The sequence below is a fragment of the Saccostrea cucullata genome, unplaced genomic scaffold (assembly GCF_032062105.1).
Source record: "Saccostrea cucullata isolate Sc308-1 unplaced genomic scaffold, CSIRO_AGI_Scuc_v1 ctg3035, whole genome shotgun sequence".
Lineage (NCBI taxonomy): Eukaryota > Metazoa > Mollusca > Bivalvia > Ostreida > Ostreidae > Saccostrea > Saccostrea cuccullata.
In genome coordinates, this window is record NW_026934379.1 from 15,210 (window position 1) to 39,024 (window position 23,815).

The 23,815-nt window shown below is 34.1% G+C and overlaps 1 protein-coding gene across 1 annotated transcript; it reads right to left on the minus strand.

Moving 5' to 3' along the window:
- Nucleotides 1-1,039: 1,039 nt before the first annotated feature.
- On the minus strand, nucleotides 1,040-14,968 carry LOC134240603 (uncharacterized). The gene is made up of 7 exons (XM_062722685.1): nucleotides 14,895-14,968; nucleotides 12,583-12,760; nucleotides 10,123-10,241; nucleotides 9,884-10,040; nucleotides 9,638-9,768; nucleotides 9,339-9,462; nucleotides 1,040-1,226 (listed from the first exon to the last, which is right to left on the minus strand). The coding sequence occupies exons 1-7, from the start codon at nucleotides 14,932-14,934 to the stop codon at nucleotides 1,040-1,042; spliced, it is 936 nt and encodes a 311-aa protein (XP_062578669.1). The 5' UTR covers nucleotides 14,935-14,968.
- Nucleotides 14,969-23,815: the final 8,847 nt, after the last annotated feature.

Here is a 23,815-nt window from a genome sequence, read left to right on the forward strand (position 1 = left end):
TATGTCAATTTGGAACAGATAGATTAGACAAATTCGATGTTTTCGAATAAATCAAATGAACAAGAAGGGTTTTGTAACACATTGATATCAATCTATTTTTTCACTCTATAATGGTAAATAATTTCCACTGAGAACGCACTACTTCCCCATCATGTTGTGTGTTTTGCTTTACTATCTTTCTACAAAATAGTTAATTTAAATAATGGACTATCTCATGTCGAACCTTTCTGGTGGGCGAGGTGGATGTCTAGCACCATCGTCTTTTTCTTTTTTTCTTCTAAAGATTTACTGAAAAAGTAAATATATTGTATTGATATTCTTGAAATGAACTTATTGAGGTCTTTGAAAGTTTTTGAGTACAATTGATCACGATCATATATATTTTTTCGTCTGTACTATTAGTTCATATTTATATTTATGTCCATCACTCTTTTCTAGATACATGTACAAACAGCTCACCGCTGCTTTGTTTTGTTACGAATTTTATTTCAAATACGACAGGACAATTATCTGTGAGAATGAAAATGTCGCTTATTCAATACATTGAATGACGAAAATGAAGTTTTAACAACAAGGGGGAAATCAGCAAAAGCCAACATTTTTCACATATAAATACATGTATATACATTTTACAAGATATGAACATATACGTTCTGATTGAAATGTCAGATGGCATATTGCTGGGTCAATGTAATTTTTAGTTTATGCCAACTAACAGCCAACCTTAAGAACTAGGCCCAATGTTGACTCTTTGTTACAATGTCAGATGGTAAATTGTTGGGCCAAAATTATTATTACATAGAAACATTTGCAATTGATTAAGTGATTCTTTACATAAACCCATTTCATGACTTTAAAAAAAATAATACACAATTCAACCTGCATTTATAATGCATACATGGACATGTTCAATGAAAACATTACTAATGTTTTAATGTTTCACTGTGAAAATATTTTATATACACCAATCACAATCTATAAAATGATAAAATAGACAATTGAGGTAAAGTATGAAAAATTATCAATTCAAAGTTCTAAATCAGGGCTCACTTCCTCTATCACTGTCCTTTTGTTGTATTCCCGCTCTTTTTTTCGTCCCTTCGTCGCCTCCCGTTTTCTTCATCTTGATCTTTGTCATACGGACTCGTACTTCATAAACTTCATTATGTTTATGTTGTTCTTTGATTTCATTGTTATTTACCGCCTCAACATTTGTTTTGCAGTCTCTGATGAAAATACAAAATAATTTGATTTTAGAAACAATACAATTACTGGTCCAACTAATGAATAAATAATAAACTTCAAATGAAGTCTTTTAATGAATGATGTATTATACTATTAGTGCATGTTGATCTATAAACCTTAATTGCCTTGTTACAATCGAGTCTGTAAAAGACAGTAAAGAATAAGATAGAAACAACTTACAATATGTTATTTAACTTGTTTTTCATTTCATTTTAATTAGCTCTAGAAGTTATTGTAAGTAAAGTTTGAAATACATATATTTGCAAAATGTATACACATAAATCATAAAACTATTTGCATTTACATTAACTTACAGTGTTTGTGTGCAAAAACATGAAAAAAATGAATTCCAAATCAATTTCAACAGTAGACCTGAAAAAATAAGATTAAATATACTTACATTGCTTCTAAATGCAGCTTTAGCAAGTGTATAATCCACAAATTTGAATTCAACTTCTTCTTACTTGCCCTGCATTTTCAGTCTTTCACCACCTGTGAGCAATTGAATTTGACAGCTCACTCCACAGTTTGTTGTTTAAATCGCCGCGCCACTTTCAAGCTTTAGCGAACGCCTAACTTTTGTTTCAATTTCATTATAAACCTGTGTCATTTGGTTTATGTATATTTTGGCTTCATTCACATCCTGCTCCTGAGAACTTATTAGGTCTTGTCTAAATTCTCATGAATACAACGCTCATGTAAAAATTCATAATTCATAGGATTAATTTCAAATAAATAAGCATGCATGGAAACCATTCAAAAATATAATAAAACCTTCTTTGGTGCTTTGATCACTTTTGTTCAAAGTTGAAATGTTGAAAATATCAGATCTCAACAAAAACAGTCATCCAGTTAAAAGCATTGACAAAGAATGTCCTCTTAATTATTTCAGAATGTGCATCTAAATTAATACTTATATCAGAACCAATGTTGTCTCAAAGTAAAGCTCAGCAGCTAAAATTGACACCATCATTTAGTTGGCAGTATTATAATTGGGCCACCTAAACAAGAGAACATTCGTGTTAACATCGGGCCAACGTTGGGCCAACATACTACTAACAACTTGAAAAGAACTTTTTTGAGAGTGTATTACAAACAATTGGCCAACGTTGGGCCAACATACCATTACTAGCTTGATAAGACACTTTCTTTAAGGGTGTATTACAAACATTGGGCCAATGTAAGGCCAACATACTACTACCAACTCGATAAGACATTTTCTTTAAGAGTGTATTGCAAACATTAGGCCAATGTTGGGCCACCACACTACTACCAACTTGATAAGACTCATTTTTTATGCGTGTATTACAAACATCGGGGCAACGTTTGGCCAACATACTACTACCAACTTTAAAAGACACTTTTTAAGGGTATATAACAAATATTGGGCCAACGTTGGGCAAACATCAACATTCTTCCTTCCTTGGAAAGTAAAGTGAATGGAAGTGGCTAATGTTGGACCAACGTTGGGTCAACAGAAGAATTATGTCATGGTCGAGATGGTTAGCATTGTAACATTGGTCCAACGTTGGCCCAGCGTTGATCCCCCAACGCCAACCATACAACCTCTCGCCAATGTTGGTCCAACATAGGCATGCTATCTGAGACATCCCTTGGATATTGAAGTCTGACCATAATGCACAACAAATTTTTTCCAATTTATTTCTTTTTCAAGATTTTGTTAATGTCACTATTTTTTTTAAACATCCTTTGTCTATTGTAAGGCCATATTTGTCGCCATTAATTGCTCTTTGTAAGTCATATATATATTTTTTTAAAAAGTTTTTACGTCGCATCTAGTCAGGACTAAAGTATTCTTTGTGACCTATTTTCCATGGAGGATATCAGAAAGTATGTGTTCATACCTTATAAAATGTATACATATATTTATATTTGCAAAATGTTTGATGTTTGCTGATTCCCCTACCCTTCTTGTTTGTAAAACTTATTTTTTCGTCACTTACTGTATTGAATAAACGACATTGTCCTGACCAGTGTCCAATCACAAGTTTAGAATGTTCTGTTGAGCTGTATAAACTTCCAAACGTCGTAAGTAGGAATGGCAAACTATTACTACATAATCTGTTTGATCCGCCGCCACGACAGACCATCCGGCTGCATTTCATTTCTGGAATTTTTGGTAAAATTCAACTTTTCATTTCCGACATTTTTTTAAGTTTTATTTCCGACATTATTTTGAATTTTTCCGATAGTACCTTTAGAAAGAAATTAAAGGTCATTGGCAACGAAGGGTTTACGGAGAATGAAAGGTTTATACAAAGGTTTTTTCACTTATGAAAAAAAAAGTCATTGAGAGTGATCTCCCGTTTGGAATTCTCTAGGCGCTGAAAACAAATAAAGCATATGTTACAGGCTGAGAGGTAAACACAAGCACGTGTTTTTTTAATCGTATATACGAGGGTTGTCCCGTAAAATCGTGGACAAAGTGTTTTTCTCCAAAAGTTATGGGCGCACTTAGCTGAAATTTTCAGTAATTGTTTTTTTATTATATCTAAGTGCATGTTAATTTTTTTTTTTATAAAATATAGGGAAAAATAAAGATTTTATTATGCTTGAATGTGCACGGGGTATTGTCCTACGGCGCACGGTAAACAAAACCAAGGTTTTATTAAAGAATACACAAGTTTGAATTCAAAATAAAAGTTTTAAATACATAAGATTTGGATTAAAATTATCCTTATTCAATTCCACAATCAATTTTGTAGTTTATGTAAAACTTTTAAGGCATTTGGTTAATTTTTGGCAGTTTCTCGAGCATTCGAAATGGGAAAGTGGTAAACACAACACAGGAAAAATGGCGACGTTTTATGACGTTACGGACACCGGAGAGTAGTTCCGTTTTAATTCGATATTGTAATGACACTTTTAGAGACTTGAAATGACAATAGAAGAAAAAAGATTATAAAAATATCACCATATTTTAAGTATACAAATGAACTAGGAGTTTTCTTAGCGATTTTTTTATTGATCGAGTCCCTGCGGAGTACAAAACATACGGACAAACTCCTAATGTAATAGCAAAAAACGCTGTCACAGTAGTCCACCGATATGAGATTTTCTATTAGTTGAATGATGGTGAGAATATTGCCCGTAACCTACTAACAAATCTTCAGAAGATCGCATGAGGGTGCCAAATGGTTCTTCGGCTGTTTATGGAGACTAAAGAATGTGTATCAATGAAATTCCTAAATTTAAGTCGGACTCATCCAACTTCATTTTTAGAAAAGATAAAACGTGACGCTGTTTTAAACACTATATCACGGTATAATCCTTGCGCCGTAAGATGATACAATACATTGCATAAAATCACATAATTTGTTTATTTATGCGTATATTTATCTGAAATTTACTGTGTATATTATAAAATTATGTATTAAATAATAGTCAAAATTTCAGAACGCAGTAATGTTTATTTTTTACACTAGACAACTAGTCCACGATTTTACGGGACAACCCTCGTATTTAACTCTACAATAATAAAAGACAAGAGGCCCATGTGCCACATCGCTCACCTGAGCACTAAGGGTAGGAAAAAGTAGAAAATTTTATTGTAAAGTTTAAATCCAAAAATAGTCCAATGACCAATCATGGATTTGCTATTTATTAGAAAATGATTTTTAAAGAATTTTCTTATACATATATATATCTTAAAAAACTTTGGTCGGCCATTTTGGCCCCGCCCTACCCATGGGGGTCATGATTTGAACAAATTTCAATCTACACTACCTAAAAATGCTTCCATATAAATATGATAATTATGGCTTTGTCATTCTTGGGAAGAAGATTTTTGAAGAATTTTCCTATATATTTCTATGAAAAACTTTGGTCGGCCATTTTGGCCCCGCCCTACGCCTGGGGGGCATGATTTGAACAAACTTGAATCTACACTACCTGAGCATGCTTCCATATAAATATGATAAATTATGGCTTGGTCATTCCTGGGGAGAAGATTTTTGAAGAATCTCCTATATATTTCTATGTAAAACTTTGGTCGGCCATTTTGGCCCCGCCCTACCCCCGGGGGTCATGATTTGAACAAACTTGAATTTTCACTACCTGAGCATGTTTCCATATAAATATGATGAATTATGGCTTGGTCATTCTTGGGAAGAAGATTTTTGAAGAATGTTCCTATATATTTCTATTTAAAACTTTGGTCGGCCATTTTGGCCCCGCCCTATCCCCGGGGGTCATGATTTGAACAAACTTGAATCTACACTACCTGAGCATGCTTCCATATAAATATGATAATTATGGCTTTGTCATTCTTGGGAAGAAGATTTTTAAAGAATTTTCCTATCTATTTCTATGTAAAACTTTGGTCGGCCATTTTGGCCCCGCCCTACCCCCGGGGGTCATGATTTGAACAACCTTGAATCTACACTATCTGAGCATGCTTCCATATATATATGATGAATTATGGCTTTGTCATTCTTGAGAAGAAAATTTTTAAAGAATTTTCCTATATATTTCTATGTAAAACTTTGGTCTGCCATTTTGGCCCCGCCCTATCCCCGGGGTCATGATTTAAACAAACTTAAATCTACACTACCTAAGCATGTTTCCATATGAATATGATGAATTATGGTTTTGTCATTCTTGAGAAGAAGATTTTTAAAGAATTTTCCTATATATTTCTATGTAAAACTTTGGTCGGCCATTTTGGCCCCGCCCTACCCCCGGGGGTAATGATTTGAACAAACTTGAATCTACACTACCTGAGGATGTTTCCCCATAAGTTTCAATTTTCCTGGCACAGTGGTTCTTGAGAAGATTTTTAAAATATGCTACCAAATTTTCATTAATTCCCAATTATCTCCCCTTGAATGAGGGCGTGGCCCTTCATTTGAACAAACTTGAATCCCCTTCACCCAAGGATACTTTGTGGCAAGTTTGGTTGAAATTGGCCCAGCGGTTCTTGAGAAGAAGTCGAAAATGTGAAAAGTTTACAGACAGACGGACGCCGGACAAAGTGTGATCAGAAAAGCTCACTTGAGCTTTCAGCTCAGGTGAGCTAAAAAGTAGCGATGGGTTTGTTTACATTGTGCTGAGGGGGCAGACTGTCAACAGGTCGTCATTTAGAATGGGTACATGAATGCTGGGACGTGCAAAGATGTGATGTAATTATACATGTACCGAAAGTGGTGAAACTAGGTAGACCGGATGAGAACGATTCTATAGGTAATGTGAAGGAGGCATTGTTAAAAGTTATTAATAAATCCTTGCAAACATGATTTATGACAGTTCGTTTCTTATAAAGTAAATTATAGAATGGAAACAAATAACCGTCTCTTGATCATAATGAATATTGATTAGATGTTAAGGGAAGTAACTCAAAATTAAAGAAACAGTGCTGATATCGCTGTGTTTTGTTTCAATGTTTGCATTTTCAGCCTAAGTACATGTATATGCATGTCAACGGAAATAAGGTTTCAACAATGTAATTTATGTATAAACCTTTTGAAAAAAATTGGTTTTGGAGAAAACGTATGGTTAGCAATAATATAGGCCCATTTTATCACCATTTTACATAGGAGACACATTGAAAATTGCAAAAATATTGATTTGACAAAATCTATAAAGGAAGGCTGGCTTGATGGGTAAAAGGGCCTGAATCGAACATATTTGGTACCTTAAACCTGCTCAAAAAATCTTGAAAAATTCTATACGAAAGCCAAAAGCGTTGCTAAAGTCCTTAAAGAATTCATCTATGAAAAAAATGTAAAGGGATAAATCATTGGAATACAATTTCTGACTTAAACATAAGCTAGGTGTTGTCACTGACATTCAATTTATTGCACATTAAATGTTTTATATGCTAAACGAACTCTTTAACGTAGACTTAGTGCTACATATATGTGTAGATTTATTGCTATCGCTCTCGAGCGCTAGCAACTACGTTAGTCCAAATTCCTCGAATATGCATGCTCGGCTTCACAGTCGTGCATTCTGGGAAAACTGCGAAAACTACTATAGATAGACCGTACGATAACAATTTAGCTGTATCGTCTTGTAGCATTAAATAACTATGTTTATTTATTTTGTAGCTTACACTTTAAAGATTACACTACATTTTAGTAATACTTCACATTTTCCGGGTTTTTAGATAGACTCTTTTTTTCTGATAGGTCAATTCAGTCAATCTTACAAATTCTAGAAACAAGAATTTACACAAAAATAAGGAATTAATCCATTATTTATATAAAAAAAACCATTCTGATGTGTATGGCTTTTAACCTTACATTTCTGAACAAAGATGACCCAAAGGACCAAGCTACTTCAGATCTTTCTGGATTTCTTTATACAAAATACACCTTGAGTTATTTTCTATATTACTTTTTACTCCCCTGTACTTTCTTTGCTACATTGCCAAGAAATTGTATTCTTAATTTAGCTCATACAATGCCTCAATCGGCATCTTCTCCATATTATAAAGAGCCCCCCCCTCTCTCTCCAGTAAAGGTAATAAATTTCCGTTGCGCCAAAACTCCAATAGGTCAACACAACCCCCTCTCGTTTCTTTACCTATGTGTCTATAAAATACACTTCACAAAACAATTTTAACTTTATTACTCTCCAGCCTCGATAAAAATTAAAGAATTCAGCAAAATAAGTTACTTGATTACGGATCCTCCTTTCTGTGTTTGAAAATTGCTACGGTGCAAGCTCACCTATCTTTTTTTAAATAGATTAACTTGTTTTCAACATTAAATTGCCGCAAAGGTGAAATCCGGAAATGAAAACAGAATTAATCGGAAATGAAAACAAGAAAATGTCGAAAATGAAACAAAAAATGTCGGAAATGCTTTGTGTATTTCCGGAAATGAAATGCAGCGGACTATCCCTTAAATCCCGCACATAAACAATCAAGTCCAATGATGCAGCCAATGAGTAGTGGGTAATGACATAAAAAATCGATAATGTTCGTAAAAGAAACAAAACTTAGTTTTCGGAATCCAATAATGGATACAAATGCTAGATTAATCAGTTATTTAAAAATACAAAGGGCTTAAACATGTTCCTCAAATTAATTTTCGACAATAATAAAAAAACAGGTTTCTCTGCTTTTCAATTGTAAACGTTATCAAAATGAAATGGAAAAATCGAAATAAATTATGAATAAGATTGCGTAATCCGTTCTTGAAACTATAACATTTTTTGAATTCATTATTATACAGCAGATTAAAGAATACACCCATATGCATGGAATGCGATGTTAACATGAGAAACATTGATTATTATGTTCTTTAACATATTTTTCCATTTGTAATACGAGGGTCGTGCATTAAGTAGTGCAACATACAGTATAGCATAATACATGTACATGTGTAGGCATTTGATTTTATTTTTTTTCACAGTTCAAAGTTTCTATGGAAGAGTTCCTAAACAAAGAAAAAATTGTATTTCTCTTTTGTTTTCGCAAAGAAATTCACTTTTAAAGTAAGCATGATCTCTACACTGAGCGCAAAACTGTTTAAAAATAATCCCCTGGCCAAGAAGATGAAAATAACAGCGTATCTGAAAACTATGCTTTTTACAAAAATTGCCGAGGAACTGATATTTAAGATTTGATTTTATATGAAGAAAAATTTATCTTTAACGCTGTAGTATTTTTAGATAGATTCAATAATTCAGAGGCAAAAATGAGATTCTAAAATTACAGTCAACATGGCCGATTGAAATTTATGGGGACATCAAAGAATATTGATATATATTATGTTCCACGTGATATATGAAAATGCTTTATTTACATGGAGAGAGATCCTAAAGATACTAAACATTACATCATCACAACATTATGTAGAATTTTGAAAAAGGAACAAATAATTAACAATATTTCTATCACGATAAGTGTTGGTTTTCTTACAAATGTCTTAAACAAAACAGGCGTTTTAGATTCAAGAGGTCTATTTAAAAATGTTTTTAAAAAAGCTTGCTTTATAAATGACAAAACATAGATGCACCTTTTTTAATAGCCGAAAAAAGAAATTAACCATTTTAAACCAAAGTCAATCAATAAAAAAACATGCATGGACTGTGGAATACTAGTAAATAATACTTTTTTAAATTACCTATCTGTCCTTCCTTTTCTTCGTAAAATGACAATAACTAGGGCAAAAATTACTACAAAACTTAGCACAATGGGGACAACTATTTGTACCCATATGGATATGCCTGGGTCATTTTTTCCATCTCCTATAAAAATACAAAGTTATTGTGAATTACAATGTGATTTTGTTGTTTTCAAGTTTTACTATAAGAAGTGATTATATTTTCTTTAATTTCCAACACATAATATATTAATTAGTTACAAAAATTACAGAGAGAGAGAGAGAGAGAGAGAGAGAGAGAGAGAGAGAGAGAGAGAAACCTGTGTTTTTTTGAGTGTTTCCTTCTGTTTTAACAGGAATGAAAATGACTTTTGAAATATGTCCAATCATTTGGGATAAATTCAATCTTGAAAAGATACTTCCATCAGATTTGTTTATCATTAAAATTTGTCTACAATGCAAATACATGTCAATTATTAATAATAAATATAAATTTATCATATTCTGTTTATTGTATATCTATATTGATTTTCAAAACAGAATGTTCGTTTTAAGTAAAGAAATACCTCGGATTCTTTGTCAGAACGTAAACAAATGTATGATCTACATCAAAATCTGTTATTTCTCCCTCATTCCCTTCATACACCTTCGTAAAATACTTTCCATCATAGCTTAATCGGAATATTTCATTTTGTTTTGTTTCTGCACAGAAGATGTCGTTATCTGTTAATGTCGAAAAGAATATTTAAAACACTTTCCATTAAAAAAATTAATCTATTCGTTTTAAATTTAAATAATGAAATACCTGTTTGATGAACTGCAAGACGTAAATGTGCCTCTTGATAGGGTGTTTGGAGTGTTGTCCACGTTAAATTTTCTATTTCAAATATGACAAGCTCATTCCCATGTGATATTACAGCAACTCTGTCAATATATTTCGAGATTCATTGATGTAAATAAACACATTTTAATTATAAGCCCCATATCCCCATATGTTGTCTTGTCTGAATTCGTTGCTCCTCACAAAAAATGAGTTGGTTTTCCGTTTGAGTTGAAAAAGGCAGTTCTGGCCTTAAGTCTAGATCATTTTTCTTTTTAGAAGGACAGCAATCTTGAATGAGGTAATAACTTCCAATTTTTCACCATTAGAAAGACAATAGTCAGATTGTCCAAATGACCTTGCATTAAGACCACAAAATTTTTCTGTTATGGTCTATTCCGATCTGAGAGTTTCCAATTGTGAATTAATTTTTTTATAGTCAAAACATTTTATCTTCCATGATTGTAAATTACTTTCAGGTTATCGAAAATCTGGTTTCTGCGCTGGTCGCAGAGTGGTATGGGATACCAAGCGTAACTTCTCCTAGGAGGATGTCAAATACCTTTATCTTTCTGTAGGTTAAATTATTATTAAAAATTTGTGTTTTTTTAATTATTATTTAAATGAGTAGAACAAAAATTTTTTTTCTCAATTATTCTTAATGCGTCATATTATGGGTCAACATTAACTAATATATAGTTTATACGTGTATTTAAACAAAAATGACATAAAATAAATCTGAAATTTTGTAAAAAAAAATTCAACAAAAAGTGTGTGTAAAACAGTTAAAGTACAGCTCTGGCTAAATCATGTTTAAAAGCAACTTTACTCTTTTCAAAAGCCCGTAGTATATACGAGGGCTGTTCAATAAATAATGTCCTCGGTGCTCGGAAAGAAGCAAAAGACGCTTTTTAATGATTTAATCTTCATTATTTTACTTATTAATCTCTCTTAATTAAAGCACATGTCCGTACCATTTTTTTAATCCAATTTTTGATTGTTGGTAGAACTCAATTTTGGGTATGACCCTTAGTATACTGGAAAATGGCAGATTCAATGATTTCCTGGACTTGTTTCTTCCTTATTAAAGGTGTTTTTTTTTTCAAGTTTGGAAATAGAAAGGTCTAAGATCTGGTGAATGTTGTTAATGTGAAAAAATATCTGTTAATCCTGAAAACCCTTTTACTCTTCAGGGCATGTGGGTTTGGACGCTGTCATGGAGAAATTTAATGTAGCGGATTCCTGATTCTGGGTCATTCCTCTAGTAAACCTTTCGATTTTTTTGCAAACAATTTGCTTTCTATACTCCTCCAGAAAATTAAACTGTCTCCTCGAATACGAATTTGAACAACAATACCACTAATATTTAAGAAAATTGCATATAAATCTGTCTCTGTGCTCTTGCAATTCTTTGCTCTCGCCAGACCTTAGCTGTTTTGTAAAGTACATCTTATCGTAAATTTTGTCTTGAGGATTTGAAGCAATAGATTCAAGTTCCATTATCCGTTTGAATATCAAAACAACGTGGATAACTCCAATTATTGATATTTTTTTTCAAAATGGTAAGACATTTGTACACGCTGTCGTTTTAACTCATTTTTTAAAATATAGGGTGACCTTTGAGTACTAAGCTTTTTTACCGTCAAACGTTTCTTTAAAAAGGTGTAAACTACCCCCGATGTGATGTCTATCAAATTTTCTATGTGTCTTAATGTCAATCCTACATCATCAAGTATTATTTGTTGAAATTTGGCAAACAGTACATAAGTTGTTATAATTTTTGTTGGCAAGGACGGTACCCATTTTTGATGCCCATTATATAATTTTTTATCACTTAAATCCACCTGCTTAGTTGTCTCTAAAACAGGTATTAGTTGCTATAAATGTCACATATTTCAGTAAATATTTCTTTTGGATTTTTAACAAGTTTTACAGGAGCTTTGATGAAGCTTTTATTTTCACTCGAGTTTACCGATTCTTTACAATTCATTTATAATGCAGTGTCTCGAAAAGCCCTTGTTTCTCAGCCTCTCACAATGAAACTATGTGATGAAAAGCGGTCACTTAAACTGTTATAAATTCATTAAAGATTCAACTATTAGAAAAAGTAAAGTTTAATGTAATATGATAGCTGTATTGTATGTCAAGCAGTTCAGGACATTATTTGTTGAACAGCCCTCGTATAATCATGAGTAAATTTAAATCCTTGAAAATGTTTTTGTCTAACAAACCGACATGTGTGAATTCGAATTGAAATAGCTTTAACGATTTCTTTTTAACATGTACTACATGTATCTACAATTCTTTATTCTTTGAGTGAAATATGGATTCATACATTAATTCTCCATCACAAAATTAAATATTTGGTCTCTGTAGTACATTCTGTTATTAATTAATATCTGTGTCTTGACGTCAAATATATATATTGATCATAATAACAAATACCTTTTCTCTGCTACGCACGTTATTTCTGTTGGATGTTCCACATATGGGAGATGTACTTTTGTTATGTTTCGGTTTGCATCAATGCGCTGAAGGTGCAATAAATAACCCTGAGAAGTCTCGCCAATAATTATCACCGAGTTTGTTTGGATGTCAAAACAGAAAAACTGTGCTTGTATCCCTTAAAATTATAAATTATATTATTTAATCCGACAAATAGAACTTAATGAAAACTTTAAAATAATACATATATTTTCATTTTACTTAGAAAAATATGCTAGTGCAGGTACATGTATATGCTAATACTGTATACTGGGTTATTTTCGCCCCGTGTTATTTTCGCCCTTTCACATCTGAAAACAAATTTGCCCCTTTTTTTATTCGCCCAAAAGGATTTTTGTTTAAGATATTATACAGTTTACTTTGAATTCGCCCCGTTTTAAATTCGCCTACACCAGAACAGGGCAAAAGAGGCGAAAATTAAACGGGGCGAAAATTTCCCTGTATACAGTAATTATTTGACAGCACATCTCAAAAAGCCTTTCATCTAGGAAATTTAAATGAGATCGTAGGCTTTGAATTATCTTTCATTTCTCTTGTATTTTATTTTCACTGTCATATAGATCAAAACGATATATAACCAACAACACATTGTTTTAATTATAATTTCAACTATAATAATGAAAATATAAGTTGAAATATGTATTTTTTTAACGGTAAAATTTTTTTGTCGACGACACTTGAATGCACTTTACTTTGAAATTAATTTAGTAATTAATCATTTAAAAAACTCTTTTATTCCTTCACCAAATTAAAACTTTTATCACGGTCAACAAAATTTTGGTAATGCTGATTTAATGGTTATTCTTAAAACAAATTAATGCGTCATTAATGAACGTTTATTATTAGAAAAATTAAAAATGTATTAGGTTCATATAAAGAAGATCTCTTACAATTCTTTTAAATCTAATAATAATAATAATAATAATAATAATAATAATAATAATAATTATTATTATTATTATTATTATTATTACAGTTGTATTATTACAGTATTAGCTCACGTGAGCTTCTGATCAAATTTTTTTTTGTTTTCTCTCGTCGTTGTCAACGTTGGCAACATTGTTGTTGTCATACACATTTTCTCATTTTTTTTCTTCTCAAGAACCAAACTTGCTAGAAAGTATTCTTGGGTAAAGGGGTTTAAAGTTTGTTTAAATTAAGGGCCAAGCCTTTTACCAAAGGGAGATAATATGAATTACTGAAAAGTCATTGACATCTCTTAAGAATCTTTTTCTCCAGAACCATTGGGCTAGGAAAGATAAAAGTCATGTAGAAGCATCTTGGGGTAGGCTTTATTTAAGTTTTTTTTTTTTCAAATCATACCCAAGGGGGTCGGGTGGGACCACATTGGCTGATGAACGTTTTACATGGTAACATATAGGAAAATTCTTTTAAAATCCTCTCTTCCAGATATAGTAGGCCAGGAAAAATGAAACTTTTGTGGCAGCATCCTCGGGTAGTACACATTCAAGTTTGTTCTAATCATAACCCCCGAGGGTAGGACGGGGCCGCATTGGCTGATCAAAGTTTTACATGGGGATATATTGGAAAAATCTTAAAAAATCTTCTTCTTCAGAACCCTTAGACCAGGTAAGATGAAACTCATGTGAAAGCATCCCCGGGTAGTGTAGATTCAAGTTTTTTTTTTTTCAAATCATGACCCCCGTGCGTAGGGCAGGGCAACAATGGTTGACGTACGTTAAACATAGAAATATATATACATTTAAAAAAAAAATCTTATTCTACAGAATCATTATGCCAGGAAAAATGATACTCATTTACTAGCAGCCTGTGGTAGTGTAAATTTAAGTTTGTTCATATAATGACCCTCCGTGGGTAGGGCGGTGCCACAATAGCAGATCAAAGTTTTACATAGGAGTATATAGGAAAAATCTTTGAAAATCTTTTTATCTAGAACCATTGGGCATGGATAGATGAAACTCATGTGGAAACATCCTCAGGTAGTGAAGATTAAAGGTTGTTCATATCATAACCCTAAGGATAGGGTGAGGTCACAACAGGAGATCAAGTAAAACGTTAAAAAAATCTTTCAAAATCTTCTTCTCAAGCATGGCAAGGTTATAATCTTATGCTTATTGATATAATGATATTCTCGTGTAATAGAAAATTTTATCCCCCCCCCCGCTCCAACAAGTGAACGTTTCCATACTGAACTGATTTGTGTTTTTTCACCAGCCCATGTGCTCAGGTGAGCGATGTAGTCCATGGGCATTTTTTAAAATTATTATTACCTTTTATGTCTATCAGGGTAGAACCGTTGCTATTGTCCATTGAATACTGCACTATTGAGTCATATGTTGCAAAATAAAACCAACTTGAATCTCCACTGATCGCAATATCCAAAATTATATCACTGTGACCATAGACCAATCTGCTGTACCGATTTCCTTCGTTGAATCCAAATACAGTGTTTCCATTTTTGTCAAGCAATATAAATTGTATTTTAAATTCCTCTACAAAGAGACAAAGAATATCAAACGAATCCCAAAATAGATTCAATTAGAATATTTTTTATTGTCTGTTATCTTAAATATTAATAATTAAGAAAAATAAATCATGAACAATATTATTATATGATTGAATAATTCCTATATCTCTGATGGGCTAAGACCTTAAGAAGTAGAAAAATACTATGTAAAGAAAATTGTACTCAGGAGAATGTTTCACAAGAGTCGATTCAATTATAATTCGATAAAACTGAATTGTACACATGCTCAGATGTAAATTAGGAATTTGGGGGTCCAGATTTATTTTTGTTTCACAAATGACGACAAGATCAGTTATGCATTACACATGTATACATGTACATGCAATATATATATATATATATATATATATATATATATATATATATATATATATATATATATATATATATATATATATATATATATATATATATATATATATATATATATATATACATTCGCATGCATACATTTTTAAAAAGCTTAAGTACATATGATACAAACAAAGTACATAAGATACAAACACATTTTTTTCTGGAGGAGACTTTATATCATATTATAGGTTTATAAAAGCGTACAACTCTTTTTCTTCTTAGAATTGAAAAATGAAATTAAATGATAATACTTCAATGAAAATCAAAAGCACACTCAGTATACGTTTACATTAGCAAACAAATTTCAGAATTGGTTACCTTGGTAAAAGAAATTGTAATATAATCTTTAAAAACTTTATAAAAATATATCAAGCCGGGTTAATTTTGATAGGAAAAGCAAAATGGTAAAAATCAACCGATGTGATATTGGTGATTTTTTTTTTCATTTTGTTTCTCCTCGTAAAATTCACCTGGCTTGGTATATGTTTCTAAAGTTTATATAACACCTTTAGCAACAAGGTAACATTCTGAAATTTGTTTTCATCTGTAAAACTTTACTGGGATTGTTTTGTCCATATTTGTAATTTCATTGAAATATTACTTATATAAGTCTATTTCATTTTCCAGCTCTGAAGAGAAAAGTTATGAGAATTGTCCATTTTTTTTAAACGTGTGACATAATTTTAAGTCTCCTCCAAAGAAAAAATTGTTTGCATCATCTGTCCTTATTGCGAGGTTTACACGTAGGGATTTTTGGAGGCATTCATACATGTAATATTAACACAAGTTAATGCTTATTTAACAGGATAAACACTCATTGTGTTTGCATAGGTACATAAAAAATCAGTTCAGAGGGTTTCATACATGCTGGTACAAAATATAGTTTATACAGCCCTTGTACATGTACATGTACTCATATAATTATGTATTCCAATATAAAGTTTTGTCAAAATGCTTTCAGTGAACGCACCTGCGCCCGCGAACTAGACTCCATAAAGCGGAATCTTATTATTCAAATGCTCTTCTAAATTTCAACTCTGACCATCAAGGTAAGTCAGTTTTATTTTGTTTGTTTTACGTCAATCAAACGTTATATCTTTCTTACATCGCTATCAATACGTTTACATTTTCTATCAATACGTTTATCTTTTAAATCATACTTATAAAAAGTAACTTACTGTATCAAAATCATTTGTAGAGTAAAACCCCAGTTACATTTCCGAAAACGGTCAATGGTCGAAGATTTTGAGGCGAAAGTCGGATTCTTCGATAGACAGCCGAGTGGTTATTGGCCTTGTCTTGACCGATTTTGACCCCTTTTTTCGTCGGTCGACCAAACTGTGCCTGTCAGGCACGATTTTTATTTTGGCGTCGGAAGCCGATTTAAGTAATTGTCGTTGAGCGCTCCGTTGAGCAACCATCGATCCTCTTCCGACCCTTACCAGACAGTTCGTTAGGTCATTAGTCAGTCCGTCATTTATGCCTAGATCACATTTCCCGACCGGTAGTCGTAGACCGGTGGTAATTGTTGGTAATCCGTGGATTTAACAATGTCCTTAAATCGGTCCACATAGGCTTTGTAGTCCTTACAGAATCAGTCACTTTATCCAGCGATGGGTATTCGATTGGCAACCAATGCCTTTTATGATAAAAATGGCGTGGTTGCCGGTCGGACTTTCAAGGGCCCAGCGAAGCATTGCTAATCATAAAACAATGTCCCAGGATAATCGGCCAATGTATATTAGATCGCTCATGCCTTGGTGAACATCGGTCGAACATCGGTTGACTACGGACCAATGTTTGGTCGATCATCGACCGATGATCGCCCGTTATCTGTTGGACACCACTCAACCCCCCGATGACCTCTGATTCAACGGATATTGGACGATGCTCGGCCATATATATCGGCCGATCCGTGAAAGATGTGTTAATGATGGGTTGCCAATGAGGAGCGATGTGAGGCATCGTTGGATACATCGCTGAATTTTAACTACAAATTATGTCCTACTGATGACCCCACCGATTCGCAAAATGACCTCAGTCTCCTTCCGATCACTAGTGGTGCCCGGCCGGCACCCACGCCATTTTCATAAAAAAACGCATCGGTTTCTCATCGTATACCCTATCGCTGGATAATGTGACTAATACTTTTGGAATGAGGTTTTCCGTAACGTCGACCGACGGTGAAAATCAAGCTGCGGCTTAAGTATCAGTCACACAATCCAGCAACTGGGTATAACATGAAAACCGATGCCATTTTTGATAAAAAGGCCTAGGCGTGGTTGCTTTCCGGTCAGGTATAGTAATCGGACCGAGACTGGGGCCATTTGGCAAATCGGCTGGGGTCACCATTAGAAAATCCACAATGTCTCCACCCATTGCTAGGCAAACCATCATTGACATATCATTAACATATTTAATTAAGGATCGGCCGATATATGGCCGAGCAACGTCAAGTGATTGTTGAATCTCAGGTCGGGGGGGGGGAGGCTAAATGGTGAGCAAAACATATCGGCCGATAATCTGTCGATGTTCGACCAAACATTGGTCCATAATCGACCGATGTACAAATGATGTTCACAAATTTACGAGTGATGTACAATACATCAGCCGATTATCGCTCGATCATCAGTCGACTGCCACCTTAAGGTAGGATTCTTCTCATATTTTTTGTATTTAAAAGTTCATGAAATATTCACAGAATCAAGAAGACAATATCAGTAAGTGATAGTATCAGTGAGATTATGTTTGGCCGTTTTAAATTAGAGACAAGGGCAGGTGAAGGTCATTATCTTTTTCCTTGACATAAAGAATTAAAAAATACAGTTTCCAAACCTTTGATGCCTACTTCTACTTCTAAAGTTTAAAGACTGTTCTTTTTGCCTAAAAAGATTCTACTATATTGGGTCTACAGCATAATATTACCAAATGTACCCAAATAATTTAACTAAACTGGATATTGGCTAATCCGAATTTTCTCTGTTTTTCTTAATTTTTAAGATATATTAGTTATTTTCATATGCTTACTATATTTAACTTTTTCTTATTTTCACATATAATAAAGTAGTCTTATAAATGTACAAAATGATACAAAAACAAAAGTTTTTGATCGTTTTATTAGAGAGAAAAACTACTTTTTATGGATTTTTGGCTCAAATCTGCAGTTTGCTGGGAAGCATTTAAAAGCTAGCATAGTTCTAGTTTGTTTGACAAATCATATTTATTTGATGTATTTTGAAAGTTTAGTCCCTTATTGTTAAATTAACTTACATTTGAAAATTTCAAATCTTCAATTGTGTAAAAATTATAAGTAAATACATTATTCTGTAATAATTTTGAGAGGTAAAAAAGACGATATTTTCATACACCACATTTCCGCCAAAAATAAAGTCCCTGCTAGTTTTCAAACGCAGTTTACAATTTCTATTTAAAGTTGTACAATTGTAATGAGGAAAGAAAAATATGGTCTATTAAATCCCTTACACCCAAATATATAAGACATGTAAGCAAATATACTTTGAATGTTTCATCTAGTCAGAAACCAGAGAAGAATCCTACCTTAAGGACTGTTTAGTCGATGAGAATCGACGTTGGAGCATCACATAAACCACCGATTATCACCGGTCTACAGCCGCCCGTGAGCAAATGTAACTTAGGGAATATTGAACGATGAACAGGCCACTGTCTGCTGACTTAAAAATAGAAATCTTTTTGCATATTATTAAATTATCGGTGTTCCTAGGAATTAATTTGCCTGCTCAACATCGCCCGTTGCTACTGTCGGGCGGTTATCTTTTCAAGCAAACGATACGACAAAAATTGGTCACCAGGTGTAAAATTCAAAAACGATCCGAGGTTCATTTTTCAACGTTGAATATTGAACCGAGGTGTTTTTTCTCCGTGTAAATTGGGACCAGAAGTCGTTGAATTTATACGCGGCGTCATTTTTCAACAGCTTGATATTTTTTTTTTCTTATCCCTGATGACCTCAACAAGTTAAACATTGACCTTGACATTGACTTTGTTCAATGCCTAGATTGCATGCAAGTCTTTCTTTGCAAAAACGTGAGAGAGGGACTAAGCATCCCTAGCATCCACCCCCCCTGGTTCCCGACGCCTATGGATTATATCACACTTTTGAAAACCAAGTCATCAATATGTGTTACTGGTGAATTTAGAACCGGTTTCAGGATCAAAATTTTACAACCCGGCTCGGTTTTCATCGGACTAGGGTCTAAATTGAACACCTTTGGTCTCATTATTCAACATTAAAAATTATCCCACATGTCAGAATTCAACGTTACACCGGCTATCGACTTAAATGTTACCTAGGCATTACAGTGACTAAAAGAATTAATTTAAACGTAACTGAATTTACCGTTTCAAATTAAATAAAAATCTACTTTACTAAGTGTAACCATTGGGATATTGTTTCTCAAAAAAGCGAATTGATTAATACAGAATTGTGCCTATTTTTATTGTCTAATTAACAAAACTGAAGACTTGTTTAATGATTTCATAAAAATGGGTACTTAATGTAACAATGACAACATTACCATACAAATCAGATACCAAAAACACAAAATAATAAATCTTGGTCAAATATCAGGTGTTCAATATTCAAAAGAAACAGGTCAAGACTTATTAAAATATGGCAGACAAAGAAGTGATTGGAGTATGTATTTGGAAAAGGTTTCTTTACCTGAATTCATCTATTAAGAAAACAACATTTTTCAATTTAGGGGACACTGGAGATGATAATGGTTCAGATTCAAATAAACTGACAAAACACTGATAAACACTGATTAAAGATTAAAAAATACCTTTACAGTAAAATAATAATAAGCATTAATTGACAATATATACAAGTTCAAATCACTTATCCCATCCCAATCTAAACTTTGCTAATCTAAATTGTGAGCAATGAATTCAGTAAATAATACCCCCGCCTCCGTAATGATAATAATGGCAGTATCCATGTTTTACTCTGGAAAATCCAAAATACATGTCAGATCAAAAAGTAAAATAGGAGGTCACAATGGCAATATGTAATAAAGACTCATTAAATTTGCTTCAGTGGTATGAGAGGAGTTGCGGATAAGAGATGGGTACCCAAAAGCGTAACAGACGGAAGGCCGGAAGGACATACCGATTACAATATATACACCACCCCACTTTTCAAGCGGGGGTATAGCTAGAGGTACTGTGAGCGATATGAGCTCACTTAAATATACCTCACGCCTTCCCTATGAATATAATGGTAGTGTCCATGTTTTGCTGTGGGAAACCCAAAATATTTGTCGGATCAGTCAAGTAAAATAGGAGGTAACCATTTAGTGAGCTCATTGCTCACAGTTTCTCTAGTTTTCTGTTGTATCCGGAATTATGATATCTGTCTATGTTTGGTTTATCTGTTACTATTATATCGCGCATGAATACCTTCAGTAATAAAGTAGTTCACAATGGCTCGCTCTTGTCGTAACACATGTGCTCATGCTAGAGAAGCAAGAACACAACAAATTGGCGACGAGGTAAACTTTTAAACTTCGTAAAACCGTTCTTGTCTGATATTATAACCCGCCCGGTCGGATCTGTAGTGTTAATTCGCAAGGATGGCTGCATTTGGATTGATTGGCAAAATCGAACCATTTGACGAGACAATCGAGTCCTGGGAGTCCTATGTTGAACGTTTCGAGCAATATTTTGAGGTCAACGAGATCGACCCTGAAAGAAGGTATCTTCTTTATTGTGTCTCATTGGTGGAAAACTGTATTCCCTGCTTCGTGACCTGACATTCCCCGATAAGCCAGCAACGAAAACATACCAAAAACTGTTAAGACTACTAAATAGCCATTTGTCTCCTAAACCCATTAAAACGGCAGAGCGCTTTCGCTTCGATAAAAGAGACTAGAAAGAGAGGGAAAGTATCACAGAATATGTAGCGCAATAAAAGAAATTATCCATACATTGTGACTTTAATGCCTCATTAAATGAAAAGCTAAGAGACAGAATAGTGTGTTGTGTAAGAAATACACAAATTCAGAGACGATTGCTGTCAGAGAAAGATCTATCATATGAAAAGGCGGTTGAGATAAGTCTTGCAATGAAAGCCGCAGCTAAAGACGCCACAGAATTACAGAGTAAAAACAGTACAGAGACCGGGACCGTGAACAGATTGCATGTGAAAAAACAGACATTCAAAGCCGAGTGATAGGAAAGACAGAAAGCAGTGTTATAGATGTAATGGCAATGGGCATGTTGCACAGGACTGTTGTTTCAAAGATACGGTGTGCCATAACTGTCATAAACGTGGACATATTCAAAAAGCATGCCGCTCGAAACCTACAACCTCCAGGAAACCAGTTCAAAGGAAGAAAACCGTCAATTTCGTAGCTGATGATTCTCAGGATCCAAGTGATGACAATTACATAGCCAGTCTGGAACTCAACAATTTGGCAAGCAAGGATTTTATCTGGATCCAGCTGAAAATAAACGGAAAGACAATTAAGATGGAACTTGATACTGGTTCTGCTGTGTTAATCATGGCGGAGGGGGAGCTCCGAGAAAAGTTTGGAAAACTAAAATTGAAAACCCCGGACATCACGCTACGCACATACTCGGGAGAACACATTAAACCAGTGGGTTATGTAGACGTGCTAGTTGAATATGGTGACACCAAACAGACATTATCTTTGTATGTTGTTCGTAAAGGAAGACCAGCGCTTTTCGGCAGAGATTGGTTGAAAAAATTCAACTTGACCCGGAAAGTGATCAAAGAGACACATGCCATAAACACTGTAAAATCACCAAACATTAGTGAAATTTTGGAGAAATACAAGGATGTGTTTAGTGATTATGTGGGAACTGTCAAAGGTATCACAGCCAAGCTGTCACTCAAGGAAAACAAACCTAAATATGTCAAGGCAAGGACAGTGCCATTTTCCTTAAGAGCAAAAGTTGAGGAAGAACTTGACAGATTGGAAGCAGACGGAACACGTACTAAGGTCCAGCATAGGGACTGGGCAACTCCAATCGTACCGGTCTTGAAGAAAAACTGAAGTGTAAGAATTTGTGGAGATTTCAAGGTCACTCTGAACCCGCTACTTAACGTCGATCAATATCCACTAGCCAGAATAGACAATATTTTCGCGAATATGAATGAAGGAACACATTTCTCTAAGATCGACTTAAAACAAGCATACTTACAACTTCCTGTTGATGAAGCATGCAAGGAACTACTGACCATAAGCACACACAAGGGATTGTACCGCTATAATAGGATGGCCTTCGGAATTGCGTCTGCACCAGCTATTTGGCAGAGGAAAATTGAGCAAGTCCTAGATGGCGTTCCAGGGACCCAGTGTATCTTAGATGATATGGTCATCACAGGAAAATCTGACGAGGAACACATCAGAAATTTGGTCATGGTTTTAAAAAGACTTAGTCAGTATGGTTGTGCAAACTTAAAAAAATGTGAATTCTTCAAAGAGAATATAACATTTTGTGGACACACGATTAACCGACACGGTCTACACAAGACACCAGAGAAGATTGATGCTATAGTGAAGGCACCTGCACCAACCAATGTTTCCCAGCTAAGATCTTTCTTAGGTTTGGTGAATTATTATGGTAAAATCTTACCTGACTTGGCAACTGTACTTAGACCCTTACACAAGTTACTGCAGAAGGATAGTTGTTGGGAATGGACTGAGGCCTGTGAGGAGTCATTCAACAAAGTGAAGGACTTGGTAGCTTCAGACTTGGTGTTGACACACTACAATCCAGATTTACCCATTTCTCTAGCATGTGACGCATCGCCCTACGGACTTGGTGCTGTTATATCTCATGAGCTACCTGACGGTACCGAGAGACCAATCACATTTGCCTCACGTACTCTAGCACCAGCGGAGAAAAATTACTCCCAAATTGATGAAGAAGCCTTGGGAATCATATGGGGAATTAAGAAATTCTATTCTTACCTGTTTGGCAGAAAATTCAAGTTGATCACAGATCATAAGCCTCTGATACACATCTTTAGTCCTCAGAAAGGAGTTCCAGTAACTGCTTCATCGAGACTACAAAGATATTCTCTTTTCTTGTCTGCCTATGATTATGAGAATGGATTCAGCAAGACAACAAAACACGCTAATGCTGATTCAATGTCGGTCGCGTCTACCACTGAAAAGCAAGGAGTCCGATATTACCATCGACCTGGTTGATGCCTTCCATCTTGGACAGATTGAGTGTCTACCGGTGTCCGTCAAAAATGTTCAACAGAAAACTCGCAAGGATGCAGTTCTAGGACGTGTG